Below are 24,042 nucleotides of genomic sequence, written 5' to 3' on the forward strand. Positions count from 1 at the left end.
ATGGAATAAGTGGGTTTTCTTATGAGGAAAGACAGATTACGCTGGCTTTTAAGTGTCTTGGAGAGGTAGATATGGAAATAATGTTGTGGGCAAGTCCAGAATTAGTAGACACTTTTTTAAGCTTAGGGGTCATCCTTTTAGGGAAGGATGAGGGCTGTTTTTCCTTAGGGCTGTGCAACTTTAGGACTCTCTGTCTTAAAGATGGATCATTAAATATTTAAGGTGGCAGTAAATCAATTCTTGTTAAGCAAGGGATCTGAAGGTTATCAAGAATAGTTGTGAATGTAAAATTTGGAGCACCACAAACTGATCAGCCATTGTATTATTGAATCGTCTACTTCTATTCATAATTTATGCTTGTTTATATGTTTGTAATTTAAAAGGGATTTATGTCTCTTGTAAAGAAATGGGCACATAGAAGCACTGGACATAAAACAGATGTGTTGTGAAATAAAAGTAGAAAGTGTTGGAGAAACGCAGCAGGTCTGGTAGCATCTGTGGAGAGAGAAAAAAGAATTAACATTTTGAGTCCAGTATGACTTACGTGGAACTCAGATAATCCTGGAACCTAAAGATTGTATAATTTGACATGTTTAATTCAGGCTAAATGGAAGAATTTAGCATATATATTTGAAGTAGATGATATCCTTGAAGTGATTACCCAGCATTTAGAACAAAAGGAAGGAAAACTGAACTGAGAAAACCTGAAAATACCTAGAATTGGCTCAGATTCAGTTAGAAATGAAAAGAAGACTTGTGAGAGAAGAGAATAAAGTAAAAGGGAAATGGAAATTGGACGGATTCGGCTTGACTAAAAATCTATGTTTAGTGTCTAAAATGTACAGAGGGTGCCCTTGAAAGCTATTTTACCACATTTGAAAAAGCAGGTGGCAGACGTAATGGCCAAAAGACTTTTAGGTTTTATCATAGAGTGTTTTGACAAACACAGCAATGAATGTGCATGTCAGTTTGTCATAAGAACAATATACAAACTCTGAAACTGCCAAAAAAACACCTAATGCTTATAAGCATGTCCCTGAAAGACAGTAATTAAAATTTAGAGTTACAAGGTGAGAAACCTAAATTCAATATTAGTATTCTAGTAAATCTTAAATTTTTTTTAGATGAACATCAAGTATCAAAGATATGAGACGCTGTAGGTCAGGTAGTTATCCCCTTTCACACAATTACATGTGGAGAAATGGTCAAATGGGAATTCACAAGGAAGCTGGAGAAATAGAAAATCTGCAAATGGAAGTGGTATTAGCTTAATAGAACAAATAGAATAACACCAAAACAATAATGGGGGAAGGCAACAACTCAAATATGATGTAAAGAAAATAACTTGCTTGCATTATAATAGGACTGGACATAATAAAGTTAATTAGTGGAGATTAAATAGGAGACAAACTGCAGTAGAGAAATCCCTAGGGAATCTTTGGCAAAGTTTGCATCAGGAAGTTTGGTGTCACAACCAATTTTGCAATCAGTTTATGGTCTTCTAATTATGTTAAAGACAAGCTTTATCTACGTGCGAAATATCACTTTGCCCCTACCCGAGTTAATTTGCTGTTGAAACCCTAATCCCTATCATTGCTAAATCTTGATTTAGTGAATCCAATGTTCTCCTGGCTCATTACCAACATTCCATCCTCCACAAATACAAAGCTCTGCTGCCTGTGTTTTAATTTGCATAAAACCCTTTTCAAGTATCACCATGATTATTGATCTATTCTTTGATTCCTATAACTAAACAAAGAACTGCAGATGCTGGAAACCCAAACCAAAAACAGAATTTGCTGGGAAGAACTCAGCAGCTTTGGCAGCATCTGTGAGAGAAAGTAGAGTTAATATTTTGAGTCCAGTTTACCTACTTCAGAACTGTTTTAAAAGGATGCCAAGATTAATTCTTCCAACCCCTCAATCCTCCAGAGATCTGTGTTCATCTAATTCTCGCCTCTTGCGCGTTCCCGATCATAGCTTCTTCACCATGGCTGCAAAGTCCTCTGTTACCTATGCTGCAACCTCTGAAATTCTCTCTTTACATCTGGGCTTAACACTTTCTTCCTTTCAGACATTTCCCCGCTGCTGCTGCACCCCCACCACTTTCTTGAAGATTTTAGTCATCTGATCTAATATCTCCAATATACTTCATAGTCATTCGCATTCTCTTGCTTTTCACATCTAATATCTGTTACGTTGTTATTTCCTTTTCCTCTACTTACTTTCAATCGTATCACAGCATATTTTTCTATGTTGAACTGTATCCACTCAGACTATACTCTTTGTATAAACTACAAATTGGTATCCTGCCATGACTCACTCAACCCCACCCCTGGGCTGGAAGGTTTGGAGACTAATATCATTGAAAAGGAGTTTGGGATGTCTGTGAAGAAGACAATAACTGCTTTTTCTCAGGTCTGCCTAACAATCTGTCTCCCTTGAGCATTCCTGTTGCTTCAAGTGTTGCTTGACTCCTGATCATTCTTCCATTTTGATTTGAACATTGAGTTTCAGGTCAAAATTCGTTTCCTTTTTGAGGATCTTTTTTAGATTTTCTCTGGGGGTACTTCTTGGATTTTTGGTGGCCACTTTTTGGTTTTCAGTGGTTACTTAATCTTTCTCTCTAACTCACTAATTAGGTGATATAACTATGTATGAATAATATTTTTGGTATTTGTCATATAGTTATTTGGACCATACAGAAACAGTATTAGCAAAATTTATTAGTGTACTTCATTATAATCACACTGTCAATTTTATAACCACAACATACATGGGAAGCATTAATGTTCTGGACAACACCATTAATCAAATTAGAACAAAAAAAGACCATATGAGTTAGCAAAAGTTCTTTTCAAAATAAATGACACGCGTTTCTACTCTTATGCACCAAATGCCATCACGCTACACACATCTTCTGCAGAATGCTCAAGTTGCAGCTAATGTATTTTTATCATATGTGCAATTTTTTGCAACATTTTAACTACTACCATTGTATTGCAACTCACATCTTGATTTTAGATTTAATTTCAATAATTGAGTGTTTTCCTACTTCAGTTTAAAGCAATATTTGAAAATAATCATATGAACATAAAGTAATTATGGAGAAAGACTGTGTAAAGAATGAAATATTGAATAGTTCATGATTCTGATATTCCCTGACCAGCACTGGCTAAAGTTCCCTGAATCTGGCTAGTAAACCTTGCTACTTTCATACTTCCCAAATATAGGACCCTCATCAAGTACTTCACGATTGCTCATTAAACATTTCATATAGATGGATGTCTAGAATTGTGCCTTTCATCCTGGTTCTTCATCTAGCAAGATACTTCCTAGATTCTCCCTGCAATAAAGACTATTCGGCTTTGCAAAACTTCTGCCTCATACTTAAAATTCTCTGCACATTATGTCAATGGATATTATTTAGTAACAACACTACCAGTTTAGTATGAGGGAAAGCTTCTCAGATACAAACTTAAATTCCTGGTAACTGGATATTAAAGTGGAGAGTGACCAGTCATATTTGTACACATCTGTTTAACTTCAGGAAAGTGATGTAACACTGCATCAAGTTTATTTTTTACTTGATCACAGAATAAAACTTATATATATTCTCTATTTAACAAGACAATTGTTCTTATTGATCTTATTAACAATCCATGCTTACTAGTACAGTAATAGTTTGATGCTATCACAAAATAGGAAGATTTACCTCCGTATTTAGCAGCTTTAGCCGATGCATACCCACCTGCAATGACAAAGAATTAACAAGTTATACAAAACAGAGGCCATGGACGGGTAATGTTATACAGCAAACAGCTTTGCTTCATTCCATCCACTCCCTAAATAATTCAACAAAACGTAAGCTGTTCAAACCTCACTCAGTAATTTTTAAGATTGCATGAAAAATTGTGCACCATTAATTCCTCCCTCTTACAGACAGTTTGTGTAATGTCATTATCTCAGATCATACACAATAGCAAATTCAGCAAGGAGTAATGTCTCACAAAATAGATCCTGATGACTACTTTGAAAATGGTTAAACTTACAGATCAGATTTGCTACCAAAAGGTTCCCTCAGTGATACTCTGGCAATATTTTCTCAGCAAGCATGGATTACTTGCGCAGCTGAGATATACATACTAACATGTGACTGAAGAAGTTCAAGCCATTCAAACCATTCAGTCTGTTCTGCCATTCAGTAAGATCACAGCTGATTGAATGGTGACCCTAAGTCTATTTTTCTACCTATCATCAATAAGTACCTTGTTAGTCAAGAATTTTACAGGTGTTGCCTTAAAAAAAAAATCAATGACCCCTCCTTCACTGTTTTATAGGGAACAGAGTTCCACAAACTCTCAACATAGGAACAGGAGTAGGCCATTCAGCCTTTCAAGCTGTACCATAAATCAGTTAGACCACAGTCGATCTGTCACCTAACTCTATATCCCTGCCTTTGGCCCATATCCTTTAATACATTTGCTTAACAAGAATTTATCCATTTCAGATTTAAAATTAATAACTTATCAAGCATCCACTGCCATTTGGGGAATCACTCATCTTTTGTGTACAGAAGTGCTTCCCTACATCTCCTGAATGGCCTGGCCCCCATTCTCAGACTAAGTTCCCTACTTATAGAATCATCAACCAGTGGAAATAGTTTCTCTTTATCTGTCCTGTCTTTTCCTGTTAATATCTTGAAGACTTCAATCAGATCACCTTCTAAATTCTAGAAAAAAAATCTCTCCTCGTAGGATAACCCTTTAAGTCCATACATCAGTCTTGAAATTCTATGTTGTATTCTCTCCAAAGCCAGTATATCCTTCCTATAGTGTGGTGCCCAAACCTGCTCGCAGTACTTCAAGTTGGATCCAACCAGGATTCTGTATAACTAGGATAACTTCTGCATCCTTGTACTCCAGTCCTCTAGATACATATGTCAACATTCTGTCTGCTTTCTTGAGTATTTTCTGCACCAGCTCAGGACATTTTAAAGATCTAAGCACCTGAATCCTCAAGTCTCTTTAGGTCATCCACTGTATTTAACTTTATACAATCTAGAGAGCATTCTGATCTATCCTTTTTCAGTTCAAAATGGATAATTTCATATTTGCTTACATTGAACTCCACCTGCCACAGTTTTGTCCATTTATTTAGTCTATCACTGTCCCTTTGTAATTTTGCGTTATCATTTCCACTGTCTACAATATTGCCTAAATTTATGTCATCAGCAAATTTGGATATGTGACTTGCTGTATCATTATTTAAGTCGCTAATAAATAAAATGAATAACAGAGGCCCCAACACAGAGCCTTGCGGAACATCACTGGTCACATCCTGTCAATTTGAGTACCCTACCTGTTACACTTACTTTCTGTCACCTGCTATTCAACCAATTTCCCAACTATGTCAGTTATTTGCCCTCAATTCTGCAGACATCAATCTTAGTTTATAGTGTCGTATGTAGGACTTTATGCAATGCCTTCTAGAAGTCCATATAAATAACATCCACAGACATTCCCCAGTCCATAACCTTAGTCACCTCATTAAAAAATTCAATGAGGTTCATCAGGCATGACCTACTGGTCATGAAGTCCATGCTTGATTTTGCACTCCAACAATTTCTCCACCACAGATGTTACGCCAACTGGTCTGTAATTGTTTGATTTTCCTCTCTGGGAGCAAATATTTCTGTTCATATCCATCTTATATCAGAGACTGCTTATTTTTAAACTGTGTACCCTAGCTCTGGTCTCTCCAACGAAGGGAAGAATACTTTTGGCATCTAGTCTGTGAAGATCTCTCAGGATCTGAGATGTTTCAATAAGATTAGCTCTCATTTTTGAAAACTCCAAAGGAACCTTTCCTCACTGTACAAATTCACAAGGAATTAGTCGAGTGAACTTGTTCTGAATGCAACTACATCCTTTAAATCCTGAAGGTTCCTGTAATCATTGCTTGTGAAATGCATGCAGTATCCAACCATACGGGATACAAACCCTGGTTTGCAAGCAGTCTTGACCATGTCATTGGTTGATATAAATTGATCATAGTTATCTCTGTGAAACCAAAGTAATCAAGTCAGAACTTAAATGTTGTACCTGGGTCCCATAATTCACAAAGACAAACCAAGATCTTATGGCTTGCACGAGGGAACAGAGCTGATTTTCTCTCACCTTGAATTTCAAGTATTCGCCAACGTGCTGTTATATGCAATGCTGCCCTTCCTGGCTGATGCGAGTAGTGGGGGAGACAAGCTGTCAGTGATCAAACAGAACTTACAATCTCCTATTATATTTGTACAACGAGCTTCATTTATCAGAATAAGGTCCAATTGTCAAATGGTCCATGTACAGGCATTCCAGGGTGGTTCTTGTTGAAGTTCTCCACTGTGTGTAGGACTATGTTATTTCTGATTCATGCAAATGTTGACTGTTCACTTTACCCAGGACCTGTTCTAATTCTGATGTTCCCCCAAGTTCACTTGGAACAAAGAACTTTAGATCTAGCCACACCAGGGTTTATCGTCACAGAGCCATGGTGCAGTGAAGATGTGGATAGATTGTGCAGAAATGGATTCACCAGCAAACTCAGAACTAGAAATAAACTCACAATAACCAGCCAAACAGCCACTTCATGAAGAAGCTGCATTTGAAGGACCCCGCAGGACACAGAAGAGAGACAAGAGTCCAAGAGTCTATTATTCTTAATCCTATTTACTTCAGAGGAGTGTGGCAGAAGATTGTCACACCAACACAGAACTACACAAACGGTTGCAGTAGCACCTGTGACCTGAAGGGATGTGTGGTGACTCCAGACAAAATTTTTATTTAACTGTTTCCAAGGACCTACTGGCACATGTGCGGGATCTTACAATGCTCGATTCGCAAATGCATCAAGGAAGATTGCACTGCTGTCTGAATAATAGGCTTTGCCGTCATCTCTGGCTTTCCCCAGGTGCAGGGCACTATAAGCTGTATACGTTGTGATAAAAATGCCACTATAAGATGGCAGCAGTCTAAGTCGCTTCATTTGGAGCTCCACTCTGCTTGCCAGTTCCCTTTCCTTTTCCTTTCTTTTTCTCTTCCTCTTTCTGGGGTAATTCTGTCCCCTTTCAACTACCTACCTAAGGAGTTGGGAAGGAGTCAGATCATGACTGGGAAACACTTAGTGACAGGTGAGCACATGGGCTGTGTCCTACAGCAACAGCGGATCAAGAGTGTGCCGGTTCGGCAGTGAGAACAGACCAGTGAGGCAGCAGTGGTGACAGCAGACCAGTGAGGCGGCAGCAGGCCAGTAAGGCGATGATTGCAGCGAGAGTGGGCCTTTTGCAATGGCAGCAGCAGTGGCCTCCTGGGTATTCTAGCGATTGGAATGGTGCCTACACCATTATGGACATCAGACTTGAGACTCAGATCTGGACTTGCTCTTTCTTGCTTACCTTTTGGCTCTGTCAGAGCCTTTTAATTTTGGTTTTTGTAACCAAGAGGACACCAGTGAATGGCAATTTTGAGCACTTTTCGCTGTATTCATGTATTCCTGTACTTAGTACGTGTGACAAATAAATAAAGCTAAATAAATAATTCTAAATCATAAATTGGCTGACTTTGACAACAGAAAAAACATTCCATTCCATTAATGTGTAAGTCATTTGTGACCATTGGTATCACATCTTAGCAGTGTACAAGATACCATAGTAACCACCATATTGTCTTTATCAATGTAAACCCCCATGTTCTTTCTTTGTGTCAAATGATGGATGCCTTAGAAGCATAGTTACTGAAAGACAAGGGCTATCCTCTGAAATCATGGTTGATTTCATCATGTCCGTAACTGAGTCCATGTGTTAATACAGCACAGCTACTTTTGGGTTATTCTAGAACAGATAATAGGTCTGTTTTACAGGAGACTGTAATTCTTGGACTGGTCAGAGTGGGGGCGGATGGAGGGAGACCTTGCAGTACGGTCTAGATAGAGTGTGTTCCATAACCCACAAAGCACTTTGCAATTCCAGTTTGGACAAATGGAGCAGCTAAAGTTGACATATGATGGATGCTAAAGAGCTGGGAGAACAGCAGCAGTCTTTTGAGAAGGAAGAAGAGGACATTGAGCAGGAAGAACATCACCTTTGGCATGAAAGGATACTATAACATCCAGTGTAACAAGGCAGACAGAATTAATGGAGCGCCACCATTGCTAAGCAGATGTTGGCGTGAGCAGGGTGTTATAGAGACATGGTAGTAAATAATGAGGTGAGTTGTGGAGAATAATGTGAGAAAACTTACCAGGAATTGTGAAGAAAAATCTTTCATGAAATTCACTGTAATTTACACATCCATAGGGCTGCTCTCTCATCTGAAGGTCACCTTGCCTCAGACAAGGGGAGAGGCTGAAAAGGAGAGTGCTTCATGGTAATCATGCCTGATGCAGGAACTGAAGCCATGCTCTGCTCACCACCTCACCCTGCATCACAAACCAGCTGCCTAGCCATGGAACTAAGGAGATTGGTTAATTGGTCTGACTTCTCCTGTCTTTCCCAAAATGGACAAACAATATATTCAGTTCCAAGTATTACCATTTTTTATTCCATGTCTTTTTCCCTCTGGGTATTAAAATTAGGTCACCTACCTATTAATTATTTGCATGAGGTGCTGCTTAATTGCTTTACTGCCAGGTTTTACAAATCTTAGAAAATTGTGCTCAATACATAACAATCAAATCATTGAAAGGTAAATTTAGTAGTCACCCTCGAGCTTGGGTTACTCTGCATCAATACCAACATCTATTAAAACTGGAAGTTGGTATGTTGAAGGCTGGAGCTTCCAATTTTTCATGATTTAACTGACCAACCTTTTCATTCTTTGAAGTTTATGATTCAATCTTGGTCTCCCAGTAGAGCTAGAAAATCATGATCAGTCATTTCAAGAGAAAACACTTCTCCCAAATTACATAAATTAATCCACGTATACTTTCCTGACCTTACAGGTGACCCAAAATATTTCACAACCAATTCTTTACTCTTGAATTGCAACTATTGTGTAATGTAGTCAAATAGAAAGTCAATTTCCACATGAAATGCCACAAACATGGAGAGAGACAGAAAACAAGTTCAGTAATTTTTCTTTTGGGTGCCTGACTGAGGGAGGCAAACATCCTTTTCTCAAATTGTGCTCTAGCATAATATGCATCATTTCGAATAACTTGATCAGGACAGTTCACAAATCTCAAAGTTGGCCTTTTCAACAATAAATCTATACATTAAAATCCCAACCGGCAACGTACTCAAATGCAGAAGGGATTAACACCTTGTGGGTGATTTTTTAAAGTGCTGCTAATCTGCATTTCATCTAAAAACAAATTGGCAACAGAATAATATTTTGGAGCATCAAAATGATGCTCAAAACCTGCCTCACCTAATTTTTATCTCATCTAAGATAGTGCGGCCAAAGTTCTCTCCTAGTTAAAGAGCTATAGATCAATGAAAACTTGTGCTCCATTGAATCTAGCGTTCCCTAAACATTTATTCATTCACAGGATTTGGGAATTGCTGGCAGGATCAGCATTGGTTTCCCATTCATAATACCTCTCAAGAAGGTTGTAATGAACCATTTCATTGAATTTCTGTAATCCATGTGGTGTGGGTACACCCTCAGGTGGAATTAGAAACTGCCAAGATTTTGACCCAGGAACGGAGAAGAAATAGTACTGTAATTCCAAGTCAGGTGATGATATGCCCATATACCCCTTGTTCTTGTAGATGGTAGAGATCAAAGGTTTGGAAGATGCTATTGAAAGAGCCATGGTGAGTTCTTGTAGTGTATCTTGCAGATGGTATACACTGCTATTGCTGTGTGCCAGTCTGAAAGGAGTGACTATTGAAGGTGGAGAGTGGAATCAAATAAATTGGGTTGCTTTGTCTCAGATGGTTTGAGTTTCTTCAGAGTAGTTTGAGCAACAATCATCTAGGCAAGTGGTAAGTATTTCATTCCTAACTTGTACCTTGTAAATGGTTGATAGACTTTGGGAAGTCAGGAGCTGAATTAATCACAGCAGAATTCTGAGCTCTCACCTCCTTTCATGGCCATGGAGTTTACATGCTTGGTCCAATTAATATTTCTGTTCAATGGGAACCCTCAGGATGTTGCTGGTGGGAGATTCGGTGATGTTTCACAAGGATCAGTTCTGGGTCCACTTTTGCTTGTCATTTCCATAAAAATTTGAATGAGAATTTAGGAGGGATGGTTCTTACGTTTGCAGATGCCACCAAAATTGGTGGTATAATCGGCAATGAAAAAGATGATCTAAGATTAAAAAGGGATATTGATCAATGGGCTGAGGAATGGCAGACAGCATTTAATTTGGATAAATGTGAGGTATTGTAGCTTGGTAAAACAAGCAAGGGCAGGACTTATAAAATTAATGGTAGGGCCCTCAGCAGTGTTGTTGAACAGAAAGACCCAGAGGTTCAGACACATAGTTCTTTGAAAGTTGCGACAGAGTTCGGCAGAGTGGTTAAGAAGGTGTTTCTCACGCTTGCCTTCGTTGCTCTGACCATTACATTTAGGAGTTGGGACATCATATTGAGGTTGTACAGGACGTCTGAGAGACCATTTTTGGAGGACCATGTACAGTTCTGGTCACCCTCCTCATAGGAAGGATATTATTATTAAAGACTTTCCGTAATGTTGCTTGGAATAGATGGCTTGAGTTCTTAGGAGAGGCTGGATAGGCTGGGATTTTTTTTCACTGGAACGTAGGAGGTTGCGTGGTGACCTTATAGAGATTTATAAAATCATGAGCAGCATAGATAAGGTGAATAGCGAAAGTCTTTTACCTGGGAAGGGGGAGTTCAAAATTAGGGGACTTATTTATAAGGTGAGAAGGGAAAGATTTAAAAGGGACTTAAGGGGCAACCTTTTCACACAGGGTGGTTCGTATGTGGAATGAACTTCTAGAGGAAGTGGTTGTTGAGAGTACAGTTACATGTAGGTATATAGGTAGTCAATGATAGGTACATGAGCAAGAAAGGTTGAAAGGGAAATGGGCCAAAATGAAGGAAAGTGGACTAGTTTAGGTTGGGAAACTTGGTTGGCATGAACGAGTTGGGCCAAAGGGGTTGTTTCCACGTTGTGTAACTCTATGACTGCGTGACTCTAATAACATTGAATACCAAGAAGAGACAATTAAATTGTCTCTCATTGGGCACGGTTATTGTCTGACATTTTTATGGCACAATGACACTTATTACATATTAATGAAAGCCAAGTCTTGCTGTGTATGGGGATGGTCTGGCTCAGTAGTCAAGGAGACATGAACAGTGTTGACTATTGTTCGCTGATGCTTGCATTTCTCACTTTCGACATTATGGTGGAGGAATAGGGTGGAATTCTGATTCATCTGCTGAGGCAGGGTGCTAAAGTAAATCAGTATGAAACTTCCTTGTCACGTTTGATTTCATGCCGTGATACTTCATAGAATATGGAGTGAATCTTGAGGGCTCCTAGGGCATTTCATTCCTGAATGTACCACTGTGTCACCACCTCTGGTGAGAGTGTAGTGCAAATGTTGCAAGTTATCTGGATCAAACTCAAACAGTGTGGAGAGATGAAGCACATACAGACAAGGAAGTATACATTGTCTTTGGGTCCAAAGGCAATGAGTTAAGTTTTAATACTCAAGACTGGTGGTTTTGGGTTGGGCTAGAGTTCAGATTTTAAATATCTGATTCAAACTCATCCTGCCTCAAATCAATTCAGTTCTGGGTTTGAGGGAAATGGAAAAGAAGTAGATAGTTAACATTGTCTCAGTAAGCTACTTGCTAATTTAAATATTTTAGCATGACTAACAGTTCCCAATTTAAACAGGCTTTTATATGGCCAGCCAACTTTAGGCTATGGGGGATGGGTCTGGGTGGGATGCTTCAAGGGTGGTATGGACGTGTTGGGTTGAAGGGCCTGTTTCCACATTGTCGGGAACCTAATCAATCTAATCAAACATTAAAAAACTTACGAATGGAAGGGAGGTAACAACAATTTTGTAGTGAAGGGCCTTTAGTTGTGAATCAAGAAGATAAGAATTGCTTCACCCTGGCCCCTTAAGCTCCTTTACACAAGCCTTTCCCCATACAGAGACTACCATTAGGGTTAAGGATTGGATATTCTCCAATATTGAATATCTACCCTTCCCCATGGCCTCCTAGCATTATCAGGAATTTCTCACATCACCACCATGAAGTTGGAGACACCCTGGATTACTGATTGGAACAACACAGTCCTGCAACTGGCTCCAGAACCCTCATCTGATTGGAAGCAAAAGGAGGGAGCCGGTCAATAACAACACTTGCAAGGGAAGTTCCCATTCAAAACTCAAGCCGAACTTAAATAGCCTACATCTGTTAATATCCAGGCTGGAGACTTGTTCTACTGAATACTTAGAGAATATTTACTCACCTAATACTTGATATCAGATAAGGAGATAATTAATCTGAGGCAGTAGAGGTTGACAGAATTGGTGATGTTTGGTTGAGCTGAATTTCATTATGATGATAATCATAAGATATCATTATATGGATATCTTAGGCAAAACCATCTATATCTAACAAATTATTATATTTTTTAAAAAAGTCTGTGTGTATGTGGCCCTTGATGCTGTTTTCAGGTGATTTTATAGAGGAACAAGCTACTGATGAGAAATAGAAGTGGTCCAAGAAATCAACCTTTGATTTTATATCATGGTAAGGTTCAAAGAACTTAAACTGAATTTGTGCCATGCCTGCGCTTTGATTAAAGTGAAAGATGACACTTATACTATATAAGATGAACAAATTAGATTGGAAAACTAACAATTAAACTTTCAGTTTTCATTTAATTCATTTCAAATAATCTAAATATTGTTCTTAAGAGATCAAATTACCTGGAACTCCTCCTGGTACAGCTCCTGCAAAGCCACCAGCTGCACGCCATGGCAGAGCTCCTGCTCCACGCCATGGAAAGCCTCCTAGATAGCCAGGACAGAAAGGCTGCAGTTACCAATATTAGACAGAAGATCATACTCTTGATACCAAACACACTGTGGAATTATAAAGACTACCCATCATGACACTTGTATTCCTATTTTCATTTGCTGCAGGACCTAATAGTGGAGCTTAATCAAAAATTCAAATGGGTTAAATTCCTTGAAATAATTAATAAAAACGATCTTTGATGGACAGAAATTATTCATTATTTGGATAGCCTTCCCCAGATATTTGTGTTCTTACCTCTTGACGATGATCCTGAACATTTCACATACTTAGAAACTTACCAGCACTTTTCCTTCATCAGGTTCCACCCTTCAATCAACTTTTTTGGTACTCATGGTCCTAAGATGTGGATGTAACAGCTCTCTTTTGTATCATGATCAATCCCACTAACTAGGTCCTCGCCTAATGCATTCTGTTCCTCAGGACCTCATTACAAAACACATGAGTATTTTAAGAAAAAATGTTAATAAAAGGTTCATTGTGACTTCAGATTTCCAGCATCTGCAGCAATTTGCTTTTATTTATCGTGACTTCCTTGTGCTCTTACTTTATACTTCTTTGTATAAACACAAGCTCCTGTATGCCTTTTTAACAATCTACTCTGCCCTCTACAATAATTTGTGCTCTTTTACACCAGTTTACTGATTCTGCATTTTTTGACTTTATATTGCCCATCATCATTCTTCCTACCGAAATGCATCACACCACACTTCTCTGCATATTGCATCTACCATGAGCACATCCAGTCCATTAGTCCTTGCATGGCCTCTTGAAGCCTATCACAATCCGGCCCATAGTTCAAAAAACTTCCAAGTTTTGACCCCTGAACCTGTTGGAATTGTGTACTACATACACATCTATAGATCCCTAATAAATGTCAAGAAAAGCAATGACCTGGGGGAACGCCACCATATACATTTCTCCAGTTTAAAAAAAACCTGCCACTCAGTCATTTTTCGCATTGATGGTACCACTGCCTCTTATTACAAGCCTTCAGATTTTCTGGCAAATCCATTTTGGCATTTTATCAAATACTTTTTCAAAGTCCATGAAACTTCAACTTCATTAGCCTTCACAACCATCTCTTACATCCTTAAGACAAAACTCAAGCTAGCTCAACACGATTTGGCTTTAACAAATCACTACTTCTTTTCTTTAATTAATCTGCATTTGTCCCAGCATCCATTGCCCTGGATTATTGTTTTGAAAAAGCTTTCTCATTATAGGACTGGATTGTAATTACATGGCTTTTATAAATATATTTTTAAAATAATAGTGTGGTAATTACAAATCCTCTTCTACTGGCACCACCTTCATGTCTAATAAGATTTGGCAGATGACAGCCAGTGTCTCTGCAATTTACACAACTTTACCCACTCACTTAAACAATCAGTATCTTTTATTACCTCTGTGTTCTTTCCACAGCTTCCTTTCCTGACTACCTTGTGGCATCAGCAAATTTGGCAATCATAAGTTCTGTCTCTTCATTTAAATCATTTGTATAGTTATAAACAGTTGAGCTCCCAGGCCCAATCCCTGTGGCCTACCACTTGCTACATCTTGCCAACTTGAAAAAAACCCATTTACACTTACTTTTTGCTTCCTGTTAGCCATCCAAACTATTATCCCCACATCAGGAAATCTCATTTTCCAGGGTAATCCTCCATGTGGCACCTTATCAAATGCCACCTAAAAATCTAAGTACAGTACATCTCCCAATTCCCCATTATCCCCAATACATGTTATCTTCTCAAAGATCTCCAATGGTTTGTTCAAATATGACTTCTATTCCACAACCACCATGTTGACTCTGCCTGCATACCTTGAAATTATCCAAGTGCTCTGTTATATAATAATAGTTTCTAAAACCTCCCCTATTATAAGCCAATGAATCTGTAGTTCCCTGCTTTCTGTCATCTTCCCTTTCACGAGTTTGCATTGTATGCAGTAAGAAATTTTCTGGTGATGTTATCCTTTAGTCTGGATTTTGGTTTAGCTCTCTTTCGGCATGAAACTAATTGTTTCATACTGCTACTATGCAGTACACTAGATGACAGCCATTTGCTGGTTCTTTCTCAGGGTGATGTTATGACCAAAATTAACTTGTCTGCTTTGAAATTTAAACAAACCCCGGCAATTAACAGTAAATCATTATTAACTGCTGCACTTTCCATGGTAACATGAACAGCAAACAAAGTGTACTACCAATCAATTGGCATTCTTCTCTTACATGGTATAAATGTCAATTTCCCCTTTACTGGTATCATTGTAAACTGTCCCAGTGATACAATATGAAAAGCTTCAACCAAATATGTCTTTTTTCAGCAATATTCAAGGCCAGTATTGCCAAATGACTATTGAGAGATTTTTTATCACCTCAGGATCAAAGTTTAACTCGATAAAGCTTAGCTTTTAGCAGAATTTATTCACTTTGTTTAACAGAGAACGTTTCTGTTCATGTTCCGAACGAAAAGGTTTATTCGTAAAATCATTGCGTGAGAGGAGACCTTCAAGTGGTAACTGAACCAACTTAATACAGGATTGTAAATATAGGATGATTGTGATATTTTGGATTGGGTAATATAGGATTGGATTAACAGAGGATTGTAAATACAAATTTAGTCTGAAAAAATGACTGGTCACAAGTAAAGAAAATCTGGATTACGTGGATGGAATGTTACAGGTGCCAGCTTGCCAGTAAAATCGCATGCTTGATTTGCAGCAGTGGGCTACAATGTTATCTTGAGGCACAGGGGAAAGCAATATTCTAGTGATATTTATTGCTAGATTATTAATCTGAAAAGCCAGCTAATGTTCTGGGAATCCAGGTTCAAATCCTGCGACGGCAATTGGTGGGAATTTGAATTCAATAAAAAGAATCTGGAATTAAGAATCTACTGATGACTGTGAAATCCTTGTCATTCTGGTTCGCTAATATCCTTCAGGGAAGGAAAACTGTCATCCTCATCTGGTCTGGCCTACATGTGATGCAAGACCCACAACAATCTCACTCTGGGCAATGAGGGATGGACAATAAATGCTGGCCTAGCCAACGACACACTCTTCCCATGAATGAAGGATTTAACTAAGAAGTACTTAATGCACTGCACAACCTGGCATGAATTAACCCACAATGCTGTAGAGCAAGAAGGAATCCAGCTCCATTTCCCCTTAAGGCTGGCACAAACTATCAGAATTATTTTCAACATGAAGCAAACAGCATAAATATTTGTGCTGCTCATAATACGGCTTCATACAACCTCCAATGTCAATGACAGCAATTAACACAGCTGCCACAGAAGTTCAGGTAGCTATCATTGACCCTGGGGCTAACAGTAACGGTTGCCTTCAGTCATCCTGTATTTGTTCACACACTGAGCTGCAAGAGCACTGAGGTGAAGACCTGGGCAACTGGCTGCTTTCACTCTAACTGCAACAATTAAACAAATGGAAACACAAAAAAAAGTGTAAAAACATACTAACAGACCGTAATACAAATTTAAATATTCAAATAATCTCAATGAATCTAAAATATTCATCATGTGAAGACAAATTACCTGGACCTAGTCCTGGTACACCACCTGGAATGCGAAATCAGGAGAATTACTATCAATAGATCTCAAATAAACTCAGAAGAATTTATCATTAATGAGAGACATTACAGTATCACTAAGACTATCAGTTGCAAAACTTGAAATGCTGCTTTCATTTGCGACAGGGCAGTTCCATAAATACACTTTACTGCTGCTCAGCAGCTTATGGATTATGGCCAACAGTTCAGAAATATAATTTTGTGAACTTAATTAGCAGAAATGATCTTTGATAATGATCCATAGATTTAGCCTATTTTTAGATGAGATGCAGCTATGTAAATCATGTTAGCACAAGAAACTTTGGAAACTTGCCTGGGCCAGCATCAGATGTTTCTGGTGCACTAGTTAGCCAGTTGCCCCGTGTGATGGTGTCTCTGACTCGAGCACACCTCAGGGCCATTTTTGTGAGGCAGGATGAGGGAGCAAGAGAACAATGCTATTTGCCTTCTTGCAGCAGGTTTATTAGGGGCCTACTTGAAGAATCTACCAGTCAGGTCTACACATTTTGCCAGCGAAAACTTAAAGTATTCTGAAGTGAGTTCCCAGCAGAGTACGGTGTTAAAGAGAGATGTTTTAGGCAGGCCGAAGCTATCTTCCAGCCTGCCTGGAGCAGTTACTTGTCGCTATGTAGAGGGACTCCCCTTGCTGTAATGATAGCTTAGTGGAAAAAGGTACTTTTTAATTTAAACTTTGAAACGTTGGACAGGGTGCATCCATTTTGAAATGCATTCTCCAGTTCTAAACTTTCATTTCAGTCTGCTGGTTCTTTCAAGCTGCAAGTCTCTGATTGCCCAACCAGCCTTAAGACCCTATCTGCCAAGTCACCTTTGGCCACTCTGAGGAAAATCATTGTGAATGATTGTTTCCAGTATAGTGAGAGTTTCTCACTCACATTTCTGCTTGACAGTGGAGTTCAGATGCTTGTAGGAAAGATCCTGCCTATTTTCAATGAAATATTAGTTTGTCATTTCATTTGCAGTTTGATGTCAACAAAATAATTGTGTCTGATTCTGTAATCCAATTTTATCCTGCTAACTAAGACACTGTTATTGAATTATTGATTTGTGTCTTGGCTAAATTAGATGAAATAATCTTTTATGAAGAAGAAATCCTTTATTATACTTTGGATTTCAGATGTGACACAAGCATACGAATCAGTAAAACAGTGAGCAGACTATAATGAAATATTTGCAGCACAAATATTGTGGGCAGTAGGGACAATGCACAACACTATGGGGTTAAATCAGTTAACTCAAGAAAGAGGGTGACAGAATTGTTATGCAGGATTAACACATACCGTTTGATGCAATGTTATTGTTTCTATTCAATTATAATTATTTCTGCTTGCAGCCAGCAGGGGTCTCAATGTCATTAGTACCTTCCTCTTCTTAATACAAGCCTGTAACATTTATAATGAGACATACATCCCAACTGGAGCAGGTACTCTGTTTGTGATGCACTCCATTTACAACCATATTGTAGCTGCTTGCTATCCCATATTTGTGCTTGGCTCAAATTTTCTGAATTCAGTTACGAGTTTCCAATGCAGTTAATTATTGAAAGCATTTTGAAAATCCAAATATATTGCACATACTGCATTCCCTCTATTATTTTTTACTTAAATAATTGAGTAAGGTTAGTCAAAAATGATGTTTACTTTTGAGATCTTCTGACTGTTCTTTACTAATTTGTTTCCAAATGTTGTTCCATTGTATATTTCAGAAGTTTTTCATTATTTTCCCATTACTGGTATTATTAACAGGTTCATAATATCTTCAAAACATTATATTTTTATTTGAAAGGAGATACACTTTGGTTGTTCACTAGTTCTCTGGTACCATTTACCTTACTAATGAATTTTCATAAATATTTATTAGGACCTCTGTTATTGCTTCCTAATTTCTGTTTGCATGCAGGACATACAATCTACTTTTCCAAATTTGATCAGTTTGTATTCAACCTCATGCGTTTAAAAATCATTTCTTAGAAGATAATGCACCCAAATTCATGTGTCTGGTAAATACTGAACTGTAATAATTATTCAATTTTTGTACTATTTTGCTGTTATTACCCAATTTATGTTATGCTCTCCTATTTGCCATTTGTGTTTGCAAACTGCCTTTTATTTTAAATATTCCTTGATAATTTAATTTTGTAGCTCTCCTTTTCCTTGCTAACTGTTGTGCTGGCTTAGTTTAGTGTTATTCTTAGTCCCTTTTGTTAGTATCTCATTGACCATTCATGTTCCTGTTATGTACCTTATCCTTCAGTTTCAGTTTTGTGTTTTTTTTTAAATCATCCACGGTGTTTGACTTTTGGCTAATTAGTTCTGGTTAATGATTGGATATTTCTAATGAATGCTGTTGATGATTTTTATTCTCTCAAAGTATATATTTTCTAAAAATTACATTGATTTTCCTGAATTATGTCTTTATGGTGGTATTAGGTCATCATACCTAAAGAAATTAGCTCCTCTTTTTGAAGTCATACTAGCTCAGGAAGCCTGATCCCGAAATGAAAATCATTCATTGTTGAACACCATAATACAGCCACTATTCTTGGTATATATAGGCTTGTCCTAGCCTGAGACAGACTGTTCTGTAGAACTATACTTGGGTCTGTTTGTTTTCTCTCAGGAGTGGGTGGTTCTTGAACCGAGGCCTCTAGGCCCAGGGGTAGGGATATTATTGCAGCACCATAAGAGGGTCCCTTGGATTTGCTTTATAAAGACTTTAGATGCTGGATTCAAGCTGGGCTTTGCCTGTTATGAAGGAAACTTGTACTTAATGAGATCCATGAGGAAATTAATGAGTGATTCCCCATGCACCTTAGAAATGTTATCACAGAAGTACAACCCTGTTTGCTTTTAGTTTCATATATAATAGAGAAGCGTTGAAAGGATTTGGAGGCATATTATCAGGCGATTGTACTACATCATAAATACTCATTAAATGGCCTGCCAGTCCTATAATATGGGTTGAAGCCAGAGCTTTTGACTCTGAGGCACAGTCATACACACTTGAGCCACAAAATCTCTACAGTACAAATGTTCCATAACAGGAAATGCAGCAGCCAATTTGTGCAATGGTTCCAATGGCTGCAATGCGATATTATTTGGGTATTTTTGTGGAAATAGGGTTTAATGGAAATGTAGATGACTTCTGTACTCAGGTGATATCAACTCTATAAAGGATGGAACGGAGGTGCGAGGAAGATTGTCTTCTGTACAATCATAGAACATAGAACATAGAACAGTACAGCACAGAACAGGCCCTTCAGCCCACGATGTTGTGCCAACCATTGATCCTCATGTATGCACCCTCAAATTTCTGTGACCATATGCATGTCCAGCAGTCTCTTAAATGTCCCCAATGACCTTGCTTCCACAACTGCTGCTGGCAACGCATTCCATGCTCTCACAACTCTCTGTGTAAAGAACCCACCTCTGATATCCCCTTTATACTTTCCTCCAACCAGCTTAAAACTATGACCCCTCGTGTTAGCCATTTCTGCGCTGGGAAATGGTCTCTGGCTATCAACTCTATCTCTGCCTCTCATTATCTTGTATACCTCAATTAGGTCCCCTCTCCTCCTCCTTTTCTCCAATGAAAAAAGTCCGAGCTCAGTCAACCTGTCTTCATAAGACAAGCCCTCCAGTCCAGGCAGCATCTTGGTAAACCTCCTCTGAACCCTCTCCAAAGCATCCACATCCTTCCTATAATAGGGCGACCAGAACTGGACGCAGTATTCCAAGTGCAGTCTAACCAAAGTTTTATAGAGCTGCAACAAGATCTCACGACTCTTAAACTCAATCCCCCTGTTAATGAAAGCCAAAACACCATATGCTTTCTTAACAAGCCTGTCCACTTGGGTGGCCATTTTAAGGGATCTATGTATCTGCACACCAAAATCCCGCTGTTCCTCCACACTGCCAAGAATCCTAACCTTAATCCTGTACTCAGCTTTCAAATTCGACCTTCCAAAATGCATCACCTCGCATTTATCCAGGTTGAACTCCATCTGCCACCTCTCAGCCCATCTCTGCATCCTGTCAATGTCCCGCTGCAGCCTACAACAGCCCTCTATACTGTCAACGACACCTCCAACCTTCGTGTCATCTGCAAACTTGCTGACCCATCCTTCAATCCCCTCATCCAAGTCATTAATAAAAATTACAAACAGTAGAGGCCCAAGGACAGAGCCCTGTGGAACCCCACTCACCACTGACTTCCAGGCAGAATATTTTCCTTCTACTACCACTCGCTGTCTTCTGTTGGCCAGCCAATTCTGTATCCAAGCAGCTAAGTTCCCCTGTATCCCATTCCTCCTGACCTTCTGAATGAGCCTACCATGGGGAACCTTATCAAATGCCTTGAAGTCCATATACACCACATCCACAGCTCGACCCTCATCAACTTTTCTAGTCACATCCTCAAAGAACTCGATAAGGTTTGTGAGGCATGACCTGCCCCTCACAAAGCCGTGTTGACTGCATTTAATCAAGCCATGCTCTTCCAGATGGTCATAAATCCTATCCTTCAGAATCCTTTCTAACACCTTGCAGACGACAGACTTACTGGTCTGTAATTGCCGGGGATTTCCCTATTTCCTTTCTTGAAGAGAGGAATTACATTTGCCTCTCTCCAGTCCTCAGGTACGACTCCAGTGGAGAGCGAGGATGCAAAGATCTTTGCAAGTGGCGAAGCAATTGCATTTCTCATTTCCCAAAGCAGCCGAGGACAAATCTGGTCTGGGCTTGGTGACTTGTCAATCTTAATGTTTGACAAAATTTTCAGCACATCAGCTTCCTCTATCTCTATCCATTCCAGCATGCACACCTGCTCTTCAAAGGTTTCATTCACTACAAACTTCGTTTCTTTCGTAAAGACAGAAGCAAAAAACTCATTTAGGGCTTCCCCTACCTCCTCAGACTCCACACACAAGTTCCCTATGCTATCCCTGATCGGCCCTACTTTTTCTTTGACCATTCTCTTATTCCTCACATAAGTGTAAAATGCCTTTGTGTTCTCCCTAATCCGTTCTGCCAAGCCTTTCTCGTGCCCCCTCCTGGCTCTCCTCAGACCATTTTTGAGCGCCTTCCTTGCCTGCCTGTAATCCTCTAGAGTTGAGCTTGACCCTAGCTTCCTCCACCTTATGTAAGCTACCTTCTTCCTTTTGACGAGAAGCTCCACCGCTCTCGTCATCCAAGGTTCCTTTATCTCACCCCTTCATGCCTGTCTCAGAGGGACATATTTATTCATCACTCACAACAACTGTTCTTTAAACAGTGTCCACATGGCTATAGTGCCTTTACCATGGAACAATTGCTCCCAGTCCATGCTTCCTAACTCATGTCTAATCGCATCATAGTTTCCTCTTCCCCAATTAAATATCCTCCCATTTTGCCTAATCCTCTCCTTCTCCATAGCTATGTAGAATGTGAGGCAGTTATGGTCACTATCACCAAAATGCTCTCCCACCACAAGATCTGATAACTGCCCCGGCTCGTTTCCGAGCACCAAGTCTAGAATGGCCTCTCCCCTCGTCGGCCTGTCAACGTACTGAGTTAGGAAACCCTACTGAACACACCTTACAAAAACAGCTCCATTCAAATCTTCTGCTCGAAGGAGGTTCCAATCAATATTGGGAAAGTTAAAGTCACCCATTACAACAACCCTACTACGTCCATACTTTTCCAAAATCTGCCGACCTATGCTTTCTTCAATCTCCCTGCTGCTATTGGGGGGCCTGTAGTAAACCCCTAACGAGGTGACTACTCCCTTGCTGTTCCTAATTTCCACCCATACTGACTCGGTAGGCAGATCTTCCTCGACAATGGAAGCTTCTGTAGCTGTGATACCCTCTCTGATTAGTAGTGCTACACCCCCTCCTCTTTTTCCCCCCTCCCTATTCTTTTTAAATGTTCTAAACCCTGGAACATCCAGCAACCATTCCTGCCCCTGAGAAACCCATGTCTCTGTTATGGCCACAACATCATAGCACCAGGTACTGATCCATGCTCTAAGTTCATCACTTTTATTCCTGATACTCCTTGCATTAAAGCAAACACACTTTAACTGATCCCTTGGTTCCTTCCCAGGAAAATCCTTCCCACTAGCTGGTCTACCTCTTGCTACTGCCTCACCTGCATCAACTCTCACCTCTGGTATACAGCTCAGGTTCCCACCCCCCTGCCATGCTAGTTTAAACCCTCTCGAACTACTCGAGCAAACCTTCCACCCAGGACATTTGTCCCCTTCCAGTTCAGATGCAACCCGTCCTTCTTGTACAGGTCCCACCTTCCCCAGAAGGCATCCCAATTATCTACATATCTGAAGCCCTCCCTCCTACACCAGCTGCGTAGCCACGTGTTAAGCTGCGCCCGCTCCCTGTTCCTCGCCTCGCTATCTTGTGGCACTGGTAGTAAACTAGAGAACACTACTCTGTTTGTCCTGCTTTACAGCTTCCATCCTAACTCCCTGAAATCACTTTTTATATCCTCAATCCTATTTCTGGCTATATCATTCGTGCCAATATGTAACACGATTTCTGGCTGTTTGCACCCCCCCCCCCCTTTTAGAACCTTATACACCCAATCGGAGATGTCCTGGACCCTGGCACCAGGGAGGCAACATACCTTCCGGGAATCCCGATCCTGACCACAAAATCTCCTGTCGATTCCCCTAACTATCGAGTCCCCTACCACGAGTACTTTTCTATTCTGCCCCCTTCCCTTCTTTGCCACAGTGTCAGGCTCAGTGCCAGAGAACTGACTACTATGGCTTTCCTCTGGTAGGTCATCCCCCCCAGCAGTATCCAAAACGGTATACTTATTGCTGAGGGGAATGCCCACAGGGGATCTCTGCACTATCTGTCTGTCCCTTTTCCTCCCCCTAACTGTAACCCATCTATCCTTGTCCTGAGCCTTAGGAGTGACCAACTCCCGGTAACTCCTCTCAATTACCCCCTCTGCCTCCCGAATGATCCGTAGTTCATCCAGCTCCAGCTCCATTTCCCTAACACGGTTTTCAAGGAGCTGGAGTTGGGTGCACTTCCCGCAGATGTAGCCAGCGGAGACGTGTGCCATGTCTCCCACCTGCCACATTCTGCAGGAGGAGCAAGCAACTGCCCTAGCATCCATACCCCACTTATCTGAACACCCACTCAGTACTAAAGTAGAAAGCTTAGTTCAAGTTGCTATAAAATTAGTAACAAACTTATATTCAATAGAGAAAGTTTAGAATGAACCTTAACTTATTAACTAGGTTAGAGGAGGAGGGCGGGTGGGAGACACTACAGTTGTAGAGTCTCGGGTTTAGCCGCCTTGCTGATATAGACCCTTTTTTTCTGACGAAGGGTCTAAGCCCGAAACGTCAGCCTTCCTGCTCCTTTGATGCTGCTTGACCTGCTGTGTTCATCCAGCTC

At 39.8% G+C, this 24,042-nt stretch overlaps 1 protein-coding gene across 11 annotated transcripts in view; it reads right to left on the reverse strand.

The window, feature by feature from the left end:
* The window catches only part of elna (elastin a), a 229,937-nt gene that overhangs the window by 84,887 nt on the left and 121,008 nt on the right, over positions 1 to 24,042 (reverse strand). For 9 of the 11 annotated variants that reach the window (XM_059655517.1, XM_059655511.1, XM_059655512.1 and 6 more), the window contains exons 15-17: positions 16,582 to 16,605; positions 12,916 to 12,999; positions 3,716 to 3,751 (exon numbers count right to left, since the gene is read on the reverse strand). In XM_059655517.1, the coding sequence (XP_059511500.1) occupies positions 3,716 to 3,751; positions 12,916 to 12,999; positions 16,582 to 16,605 (144 nt within the window). The remainder of the gene's footprint in view (positions 1 to 3,715; positions 3,752 to 12,915; positions 13,000 to 16,581; positions 16,606 to 24,042) is intronic. The other 2 variants (XM_059655521.1, XM_059655514.1) reach the window with 1 other exon arrangement.

This window comes from Stegostoma tigrinum, chromosome 27 (assembly GCF_030684315.1).
Source record: "Stegostoma tigrinum isolate sSteTig4 chromosome 27, sSteTig4.hap1, whole genome shotgun sequence".
NCBI lineage: Eukaryota > Metazoa > Chordata > Chondrichthyes > Orectolobiformes > Stegostomatidae > Stegostoma > Stegostoma tigrinum.